Source organism: Cygnus atratus, chromosome 2 (assembly GCF_013377495.2).
Source record: "Cygnus atratus isolate AKBS03 ecotype Queensland, Australia chromosome 2, CAtr_DNAZoo_HiC_assembly, whole genome shotgun sequence".
Taxonomy (NCBI): domain Eukaryota; kingdom Metazoa; phylum Chordata; class Aves; order Anseriformes; family Anatidae; genus Cygnus; species Cygnus atratus.
The window spans coordinates 72,011,988-72,023,160 of record NC_066363.1 but is presented as its reverse complement, the minus strand read 5'-3'; the positions used below and the strand labels follow the sequence as shown (position 1 = coordinate 72,023,160).

The window sequence follows — 11,173 nt, the reverse complement described above, 5'->3', positions numbered from 1 at the left end:
TAAATGCAGGTACAATAAATCTTTTTAAAAAGGTCCTACAAATTTGGTTTGTGGAAATTCCCTGTGAAGAAACACGGCTCAGGTGAAGCCTATGATTTATAGGTAACTGAGCTGCAGTCAGTACTTTGTTTTTGCCCCCAGAGCAGAAACCAAGAGAGCTGCATGTTATGGGAGATTTCCACGAGTTGATAGAGATAGGAGTGGTTGAAATCTCTTCTAAAAGTTTAGGGTCTTACAAAAATTGTAGCTGCTAGGATTGCGTGAGAGCTACGAGAGAAGGAGATGTCTGTCTTTTGTAGGACGTTTTGATCAAATATGGGGATTTCAGCAACTATTAGTAGAGAGAAAAATGGTCAGAAAAGCTGAACAAACATGCAAGCTGATCCATGTAGGACAGTGAATTTAAGTGAGGAATACTGCACCAGGCTGGTAGATTGGCTGAGAGTAAAGCTGGCCCAGCAAATGATGAAATTGTACTGCATGGAGCCAAGGGGACACTGGGGATTAGGGCCCGGTGAGCCGCCACCCCACGACTGACCACCAGTGTGAAGTGGAGAGACCTTCACGGCCAGCAAGGAGGTGTCTCACCACCGTGGTAGAGCTGAGCCCTCTGTCCCTTCCCGGTCCTCGCTGGCTGAAAACTGAGCCCCAATGCATGTGAGCAGCTTCAAAAGGAAGTAATTTACCTTAGGCACACAATCAGTGAAGGAATTTCTACCGATTAAATGAAAATTGGAGCAGTGCGGAATGGCCAAACTCCCAGATGTTCATAGGTGTATGGAGTTTTGTACAGCGTATCTATGGGGTTTTCCAAATTCCAAAACAATTGCATAAAATGAGTAAGAAACCAGTTTGGGGTCATTTTTAGCACTAGAAAAAGAAATGCTGTGTTTCAAAACCCCTTCCTTTCCTATGAAACACAGATGCTAGCGTTTACAAACTGTGAGCAGGACGGATACAAAGAATAAGAAAGGAAGTAGCTTGGTGAAGTGACAGTGTAAACTGCTTGTCCCCTTCCCTTCTACTCCCCAAATCCCTCTTCCAAGACCCTTCCTGTTCAATCCTCTTTGCATTTGTTATAAGAAAAATTTTAAGAGTTTTACAGTATTTTGTAATACGTTCACGCCACAAGAGAATACTCATTCTTTCTGTGATATATTTTTAGGCTGCAAAAATCTGGTCCTATTCTATTGGTAATGGTTTCTTGTAATTTACTGCAATACTCATTTAAAAAAACACAGGCTGCTCTTATTGGATGATAGATTCAAAATTCTCTGGAATTTCTGTGTTGTTGTTCTTTATAGACAGTACGTGCAACACAGTAGTCAGACATGCACGTTACATTCCAATAACGTGGTGTCAAAGTACTCAATGAGAAGTCAAAGTAACTTAACAAAATAAATACTCCTGATCTGACTCAGCCCTCCCCAAATTAGGACTTGTCTGAGTGGGGAAGCTTTTTGGTGTAGCAATCACGGAAAAAACTACTCCCCTGGAGTAACGTTGGGAGTGCGGTAGTTTGGAATAGAGTTGCAGAGCTTCCACATAGGGATTTACACTATATTATCTACAGTGGAACAACTACTTAGGCTAACTTCACAGTGTTGGTACTGCGTGGATGGCGAATTCATGTGCAATCCTATGCAAACCTCGAGGTCTGGAGCAGCTGTAGGAAGGCACGCACTGTATACTTAGGGGGAGAGAAAAGAGGGTGACTGGCAATAAGTGTGACCCAGCCTGGGGTGCTGCGGGGTGTCCCATGGCTTTGGGAAACAAAGATGAATCTTTTCCCTGGTGTACTCTCTGTTCCTTTAAACTCGACTTTTTAGCAGTGCTTGTTGGCGGCTGTGACACTTTAAAAAGATGAGTCGCAGGCTCGTGATTACTTCTGATGTCCAGGTCTCCTGTATCGCTACTCACACCCTCCAGCTCCCAAAGCAGTGCTAGGACCTGCCCGAGAACAAAAGGCAGCTCTGCCTTGACTTTCTTCACGGCTGGAACTTATTGTTCCGCACAGCTCTTCCTGTAAACACAAATAAACGCTTCCACCGCGCGAGCATCGTGCATCTGCCCCGCAGGAACGCAGGCGAGCACAAAGCTCACAGAGCCCAGCCCCGTGCACCCCCTGGCCGCAAGCTCCGCCAGGAGCGCCCTGCCCCGAGGGAAGCCCGCAGGTACACGCTCCTCAACGGCGACCGAGCGGTGCCAGCCACTTCTGCTCGACGACGATGGCTTTCTGCACGGCCCCCTGTTTTAGTGGGGCGGCGGGGGGCACACTCTTCGGGAGCCAGCACCTCGCGGTGGGGACGGGGGCGCGGCCGGTCCCGGCTCCGCCTCTGCTCCAGCCGGGCCGGGAGCGGGGCAGGAGCGTGCGGCGGGAGCCTGCTTCCTCCTCCTCCTCCTCCTCCTCCTCCTCCCCCCCCCGCTGCCGAGGGGGCGGGCGGACAAAGGCTGCGGGCTGCCGCCGGGCCGGGGCGCGATGGAGCGGCGCGGCGGCCGGGGCTGAGGCAGAGGCGGCTCGGTGGTGCCGGGCCGGGCCGAGCCGGGCCGGAGCACATGGTGCGCGGCTGGGGCCCGGCGCTGCGCACCCGCGGGCAGGCCGAGGGGCCGCCATGGACAACTTCTTGGCGGAGGTGAGCGCGGGGCGCCGGGCTCTTCCTCCCCTCCTCCTCCTCCTCTCCTGCTGTGGGGTCGCTTTGTGGGACCCGCTGACTGCGCCGGGGGGGGTACCCGGGGCGGTGGCCGTGGGGTCCCGGCTGTGCCGCGGGGTGGGCAGGGGGCTCCGTGCCTGGGCACGGCGGGCCGTCCTTTCGGGCGGTCTGCTCCTCGGGAAGGGGTGCCGGGGACAGGAGAGCTGTGCTGGCGGAAAACGCCAGGGAAGGAGGACTTGGAGGGAGCTGGAGCTTGGAGCTTGCCTCGTGTGTCCGCGCGGCTTCGTTGTGGCCGGCGAGAAGATCACACCAAAGACGCTTTGCAGCTTGCTCGTGGCAAACGACGAAAGTGGAAACTTGGGTCCTCTTCTGCGCTAAACCAGCTGAATTTTGCACAGCAATGTTTTAATGAGTCGTTACAGCCTGCCTAACGCCAGCACAGCCTTGCGAATAAAAGGTGTTCGCCACTAGTGCGGCTACTTCTGCATGCTTGTTGCTTGCAACTCGATTGTGACCTCCAGTGATTATTCCTGTGTGATTATTTTAATCACACCCCTTGCTGAAGTAGTTGTAGTGTCCAAATGTTAAGTGCAGGCCAGGCATCTGTTTGCCGGTACGGTGATTAAGCTGCAAAACTGTCCCCTGCCGTTGTGAAACAGCTGCCTCGTGCTCTCTGTGCTGTTTACGGTCCCACAAGAAAAATAAAAATAAATAAAAGTGCTGTGTTTACCAGAATAGTAATTAGTCAAATAAAAGGAGCTCGTACACCTTGCCGCCTGTTAGCTTTTCATTTGTCAGACAACAAAAGTTCTGTCAAGTGCAATAAGAAGGAAGAAATGCAGGATTAACTTTCAAGAAGCCTGAGTTAAGCAATAATGGATTTTTTTCTCTGAAGAGGATGTAGCCCTCGTCTTTCAATAGCTTGCAAGCCATGAGCAATGTGGTAGTATTAGCCGAGCCTTGCAAAATTAATCCAAGGAGTCATTCGCTCTGACACAAAGTATGGTAGCATGCCCTACATAAAGATGAAGAAGAGAGTTAATGGTTTTGACTCCCCTATTAGCCAAAATTACTTGCCTCAGGCAAAAAGCAAGTAAATTTTGCCCGTCTGTGTTAGTATTTCAGCATATATTTATGGTAATGTGTGGTTGCTGCATGCAAACTTTGATCTTTCTTAAGAACTCTTGCTCCCTTTCAACATGTTGATATTACTTTAAAAGATCAGTAAATATAGCACCTTGACTTTAATCTGCATCCAGAGCCCCACCCATAAGTATAAACATTTTCCTCTCCTCGCACTGGAGCATATGGAAATTGCTCATGGAGAACATAACATACACAATAGCAGAAATGCAATGGGCCTAACCCAGCTACCACAGAAAAACTTGTGTTGAAGGTGCTGGGTCGAGACGTGAGCTGGCTAATTTAATTTGTGTGAGGCAGACATCCTGCAGCTGCTCTTTATGAAAATATTTACTGACTTATCTGAGAGAATTATTGTCCTTGTTAAAATGGGTTCTGGTGCATGCAAGGAAGAGGAAACTGGATGAAAGGGACAGGTATCAGGCCTGATCTGCCCTGCTCTTGCTTGACAGTGACGTACGTCTGCTGATAACGTTACATTTTGGGAGAAAAGCTGCTAAGTGGGAAGGGCGTATGCTAGCTTAAAGAGAATTAACTCGACACTTTAGGGGGGATGTTGCTCAGTGTTACCAAGGTGCCCCTGTTCAGTACGTTGGAGGCAGGGGTGTCTTCAAGTCTGGCTCTTGCAGAAAAACAACTAAAAGGCATTTCAGGAAAATATCTGCACGTCTCTTTTTTCCTCCATGTTTTTTCATAGCCAGATGCTGATTGTAACCTGCTCATGCTATATTATGGTTCTCACTGGAATGAAAGTAGACAATTGTGTAAGACCTGGTTAGAGTGTATGTACGGGTGCATTGCAGAGAAAGTGTTCTTGTTGGTACTTGCTGCATTAACTGAGTTGTGGGGCACCTCCAAGCTCGTGCTGCTCAGCTGACACCAGTCATACACGACTTAGCAGCTTTTTGACTTTTGAATCTTGCTGTCCAGTTTCCTCCCTCTACTATTTCTTATCTGTCTTTTATTCTTACAGGATGGCAAGTTGTTGTATCTGTCTGCAGAGGAGCCTTGATTTACATCACTATCCCAGTTTTTTAACTCTGTCAGTTGAAAACAAAATAAACTTAAAGAATGCTTTTAGTAAAGAATTAGGCTAGAAGAGTCAGCCCTGGAACATACCTCCCAAAATGCTTTCATTGCTGGAAGATATGAAAATAATTTTGCTGGAAGATATTAAAGTAATTATGAAGTTATACTTTAAATACGGAGGAGAAGTGGTTTTGGAGACTATTTAAAAACATCTCAGGCTGCTGATTGATCTGTGCTAACTTCTGGTGTTTGAAAGACCAATGTTGGAGTCTTAACCTCTTTTGTGTATTTACATAGTCGTATCTTCAGATATAAAGTATTAAAAGCTGTAGAAATCCACATTTTTAATATTTTTATTCTTATTATGGATCATTGGGGTGTGTGCAATAGAGCCATTTGGACGTGTTGCCCAAAGCAGACTGAAAAAAACAGTTCCTGTGTTTGACCAGTGGCTAGGTTGCTGTCTCCAAAGGTGGCTGAATCAGGCTTCAGTTTCCAGTGGGAAATGTATTCCCATTAAAAGGGGTTGCGTGGCAAGAGGTAAGGAGGAAAATCATCACCAGATGAGAAGATACACAAGGAATTTTGCAGAAAAAAGGCACAAGGGGGAAGTTTGAGCTGTCTTTTTGGCATCCAAAGTTCCCAGGGTAGAAGGGGAAGTGGATGGAGAAGTCAGGTCCATCCTCTTCTCATGCGGGGCAAAATCACCCTGCCCTGCTCATGCATCGTGTTTCACCAAGTCACTGTCCTCCTTGCAGGAGGAGTGTGGATCACAGAATGGTTTGGGTTGGGAGGGACCTTAAAGCCCATCCAGTTACAAGCCCCTGCCATGGGCAGGGACACCTCCCATCAGACCAGGTTGCTCAAAGCCCCATCCAGCCTGGCCTTGAACACCTCCAAGGATGGCTCCACTGAGGTTGTGGAGCAGTTGAGTCTTGGGGGGGACTTAGGGAGGTTGCCTTACCCAGACCCGACCTCTGAGATGCCCTCAGATCCAGAGGAGCTTGCAGGTACCCATGCACAAAGCGGTGGCTGTGTGTGGTTGTTGTTGGTGTGTCCACTGTGCTTTTATTTTTAGCAGTGCTGCTGGAACCTCCAGTTGAGGATGTTTTCCTTCCATTCCTCCACTCCACAGCTGAATGTATTTGCCCACTACCCTGTTTTAAGGGGGAGGGCTCCCAGCATGTCCTGAAGGAGCAGGTGTTGAACCTCACTCTGTGGGAAGGATAAGGGATAAGAATTCGTTCTGAGGTTTTGACTGTAATTTCAGGGGCTGTCAGAGGTGGTATCAGCCAAGCCTGGAAGCTCTCAGTTTAGATAGGCAGCCCCAGGCAAGCTTCTCCTCAGTCCTCTGGTGCTGTGGCACTGGGAAGGTTACCACTTCCCAGGGCAGGGTTGTTCATGGAAAGCATTGAGAGGTTCGATGTCCCCTGCAACAGAACAGCCTCAACGCTGCAAAGTTTTTGCTTTTATAATGAAAATATGATGATGATAATGGATTTTGGCATTGATATAAAGGAGCTCTGGCTACATTACACAGCATAACTTACGAATTTAGGACAATCTCTGAAGTCTGCCAGTTTTTGTTAGAGGTGTTTTACTGACAGCACAAGCATGGGGTGATGTTGGGATTGTAATATTGGTGTAGCTTACACCAGCACAGCTGTATTTTAGACTGGTGGGGCAAAGCCATCATCCCTGAAGTGATGGCGTGGCTCTGGCACTCATGAGTTCTTCAGAAACTTAATGCTTGTGCCAAGGAGTTGTGCCTCTTTCAGCTTCTGCAATTGCTGTGTTTTCAGCAGTTTCTGAGCTGTGACTACGTCTCTTTAAAAAAAAAAAAAAAAAAAAAAGTTGCTTATTGTTTTGTCAACAGTTGCTTTTATGTTAATTAGAGGGCAATCTGTTTTGAGCAGAAAATGATTCAAGGGGGCTCAGGACTACCTTGCTGGCTCAGAAAGAAAAGAAAATTTTTGTGGGTTTGTTTCTGTAATTCAGGAAATCGTGTTTGGCTTATTGGTAGCACGTAATCTCAACTGCCTACTACATATATTTCACATGTGCCTTTCATAAGATATATTTGTACAACTGAAGCATAGTCATAACTGGGCTGGAGCCTAGCAGCCCTGCTGGCACCACGAACATTGTAAAATGACACAAGAATTCTCTTAAAGCTATAAAACACACAACTATTGAAATTAGCAATAGAAGCTGTATGTTGTACAGAAATAGCTTGTGGTTTTTAGGTATGTTCAGTCAGACTCCAGCTATAGGAGGGCTGTGAAAACCCCACCATTACAGAAAATTATGGCTGCTTCGGAGTCTAATTTTTTTACCTTCTGGTGATACCTGATGGAAATGTTTACACTTTTTTTCGGTCTTTACCATAATTGTACATTCATGTTAGCGCTTTGTGTGTAACCTATTTTTGCTCTCATCAGATCTTCTTCCTTATATGCATTTTCACTCAGTGAGTTTTTGGTATTTTGTGTGTGTGTGTTTTGCAGGAAAATCTGTACAGATGCAGATGCAATTTCAGGTTTTCTGTTTGGCTGTGTGGAAGCAGGCAGGCCACATACCTGCAAGAGCTGCCCTTGGCCCTAAGGGGCTGTCTCCCTGATATGTCCACTGCTGTGCCAGCCAGCCTTCTCCCAGGAAGGGCTGGCTGAGGCCTTCTGGTCTCCTGAGGTCCTCAGGTGGCCACGGCAGGCAAGATGGGGCCAAGAGTGTGGTGAAGACCTGGCACATCTCAGGTTGTCTCCTCTATCTGGCAGTAGGAACGAGAAGTCCAAGCCGAGCTTGTGTCCCTCAGGCTCTGTGGGCTAAATCCTGAGGTCGCTGGTGTGGTGCTGTGGGGTTGTCCTACACCTGTCTATGGGTGATGCTGAAATGAGGGTGTGAAGAACCTCTTTATTTGGCTCTTTTTTTTTTCCTTCTCTTTCTTTTTTTTTTTTTTTTTTTGGAGCTGTTGCAGACCCTGCTGCCCAGTGAAAAATAATTACATTGTAAAGCATGACCAGTCCCAACTTATTTCTGAAGGTATGTGGCCTGTGCTTTTGTCAGAAATGCGCCACAATGTTTCTGTGATTCTGTGGGGGTAGGAGAGGGACACTTTTTGAAACAGGGTAGCAGAAAGGAACAGGAACTGGGACATGATATTGATGTCACTTAAAAAAGGACTTATAGCAATAGCATTTTTTGTGCACGTCTTGGGTGGATGCAGCTCCGGTGCCTGTGATGGGTTAGGAGGAGGAAGCTGGTGCTATCTCCTGCAGCAGGAGCAGCAGCCCCATCCTTCGCACACACAAGATGGTACATGCAAGCCCATCTCAGGCCAGGAGCACTATGCATCCCATTCTGCAAAGTGCTGGGAAATGTGTCCTCTGGGCAGTTTGATCTCACAAACTGCTGCAGCCGCAGGGCCGGTATTTTCCTCAGTGAATCACAGTACCTGGCCGAGGTCTGAGCTAGAAACATCGTTGTCGGTGGAGCCCTGGTAAAAAGGCAGGCAGCAAAAAGTGGCTATGAATTAAGACTTTTGCTGAAGGGGAAAAAAAGAATTACCACCCTGAAGTCACTAATTGTGGCTACTTTACAAGTTTTGGGATGTGTCCTCAAAACTGGCTAGACTGATTATAACTTCAGGCTCGTATGAGAGGGTCATGACTTATGCATTCTTGTTTCTCTTGATCTTCCTGCTGTTCATCATTATGTGACATTTTAAACCACTAGTAAGACATGAAGGAGGATGGCTAGATGATGTTGGGGCAGCGGTTCTGGGCAAGTTACTGTTTGGGTATTTTGGGTTTTTCTTTTTTTTTCTTCTTTCTTTTTTTTTTTAATTATTTATGATTTCTTAAGATACCCTGTGTATGTGTGAAACGTGAACATTATCCATTGGTCATATCTGTCATAATGCAACAGTGCAGCTTTGTTTTGGGCAAGCCACTGGTTAAGGAAAGTTAATCGGGTTATCCTTTTGGCTAGAGGTCTATTAAGTATCTCAAACGCTCAGTTCTTTTAAAGATGGATCTTTCAAGAAATTGAATGCAGAATGAGAACTGGTATTAACTATCTTGTAGGTCTGTTTCCTGGAGTAAACTCTATCCACACTGAAGAAGAAATTACTGCTTTGTTACACAGGAAATTTGAACATTGTGTATTGGAAAAGGTCATTAGGAAAGGATGGAAGAAATGAGTAGAGCACCACTCGGATTACTGGCATTTCTAAACGTACCTGTAAGAAGTAGCTGTATGTCGGGGGAGAATGTATGTCCCATCCTAGACTCATTTCTGCAAAGTCCATCAGCAAGATTATAGTCTCATGTAGTTTCAAGTACAGTTTAAGCTTGCTTTTTGACACCTTGCCCTGGATAGATAGATAGAGCAGATGAGTCTGTTGCATGTCCTGCGGCTGCGCTGTAGGGCATCGCTCTGGGGAAATCATGCCTGACAGGACAACTCACCACTGCAAGCCGGTGGCTGGCTGGGAAAGGCTGCTTGCTTGTGTCAGCTGTCTGTGGGGAGGCTTGTTTTACTCTTGGGTATAAATACTTACTCTCTGTTGAGGTGTTATTTTCCTTTGCAGCCAAGTGGCTGTTTTTCAGTCTAGCCCGTAAAAGCCTTTTCATGTGGCAGAAAACTTTGATTTTTCTTTTTCCCACATTGAAATCTCAAATGTGAGTGAAGTTGGAGGAACTTGATAATACATGTTTTTCCATGTTGAATACCTTACTAGTAACAGACCTGATTTGGGTTCAGATTTGAAAGATGGCAGAAATCAGTGTGTGTTTGGTTTAACTGACCAAAGTTAACATTTCCATTTTGAGTAAATTCTTCTGCAGAATGGCTTAACACACAGTTCTTGTATGAGATCTTGTTGTTGTTCCTAGTGAATGGTTCTGTGCTTGGTTATTTTTTGCAAAGCAGGAGCAACCATACTCAGAAATTGGGGGGAAAAAAAAGAAAGCTCTCCAGCCCTTTTAAGGCTTTGGAAAAAACTTGGCATTTACTCTTCTGCGTGGAAGGAAGTATTCAAAAGTGAAAGGTGGTGGTCACTCTTATGGTTTTGTGAACTTGCAGTGAAAATTCAGATATAATGTATCTAGAGTTGGATTCTTATGCATTTCAGTGGTCCCGCCTCCAGTGGGTGATTTTCATAGAATCATTAGGGTTGGAGAAGACCTCCAAGATCATCTGGTCCAACCATCCCCCTACCACCGCTGTCACCCACTAAACCATGTCCCTAAGCACCACGTCCAACCTTTCCTTGAACACCCCCAGGGACAGTGACTCCACCACCTCCATGGGCAACCCATTCCAATGCCTGACCACTCTTCCTGAGAAGAAAGGTCTCCTAATATCCAACTTACATTTCTATCAAACCTATGCTCATGTTTTTTTTAAACATGTTGGAGCTGAGTGTGGTTTATGTTTTTTTAAGCATGTTGGAGCTCCCTAAATGTGGGAGTCCACATAATACCTTTTACTCTTGCTGAGATTAATGGGATGCTGACAAGTGACGGGAAATGTCCTGGAGGATAGACTTTGATATCCTGTACCATTCAGTAGCTTACCATAGTTCAGAGTTGAATAGGGTTCCTGTATTTGTATGTTAATACAGTTTTGCAAATATAGCACACACACGTATATATGCAACATATGCTTAAGTTGCTTTAGTAGGGCATTTTGTCTGCTTTATGATATCAGGCTATCTTTTGTGAGAGTACGTGACCCTCATCTTGTGGAGAGCCTTGCTAGAGATTTTTGAGTAAATGCCAAGCAAAGGTCAATATTGAAGAGATCTCTTAGGTTATTGAACAGTTCTCTTAGGTTAAATCTTTCTATGAAATTATTTGGGGTTTGGTTCTGTTTTATCCCAAATGGAGGAAAGAGAAAAGGAGAGAGGGAAGCTCAACAGCTGGCCTCGAGCTAAGCTGTGTTTTCTCACGTGATCCTGACTAATGGCATGCCAAGGGTAAACCGCTGTGTTGGAAGACTCAGGAAATAAAAGGCTAAGTGCTCTTTGATGTGTTAGTGTTGCCTCTTCCTATATATTCTTGGGAAACTATTCATAATCCTTTATTATAGGCCAGTGATATGAGAGTGTTCATACAAGTCTCTCTTTGTTTTGTGTTGGAGACTGCCCTCATGGGAGTTGCCATACACCTCAGCAGAGGGAAATGCTTCGTTGTGGCTTTTTCCCTTGGGGGGATAGCTGCATTCCCACCCTCCACAAGTTTACCGAAGGGCTTTTTCTCATGGCATGTCTGCTTCTACACTAGGACAGTTGTAAAGAGTGCTGAGATTATTTTCCAAACTCTTAACTAACTGACGTTATGCTGGCAGAA

The 11,173-nt window shown here is 45.9% G+C and overlaps 1 protein-coding gene across 1 annotated transcript in view; it reads left to right on the top strand.

Annotated features, from left to right (window-relative positions):
* Positions 1–2,400: 2,400 nt before the first annotated feature.
* MYO10 (myosin X) overlaps positions 2,401–11,173 on the top strand; it is a 164,057-nt gene continuing 155,284 nt past the window's right edge. Inside the window, exon 1 of the mRNA XM_035560318.2 lies at positions 2,401–2,633. Coding sequence (XP_035416211.1) covers positions 2,613–2,633 — 21 coding nt within the window. The 5' untranslated portion in view covers positions 2,401–2,612. The remainder of the gene's footprint in view (positions 2,634–11,173) is intronic.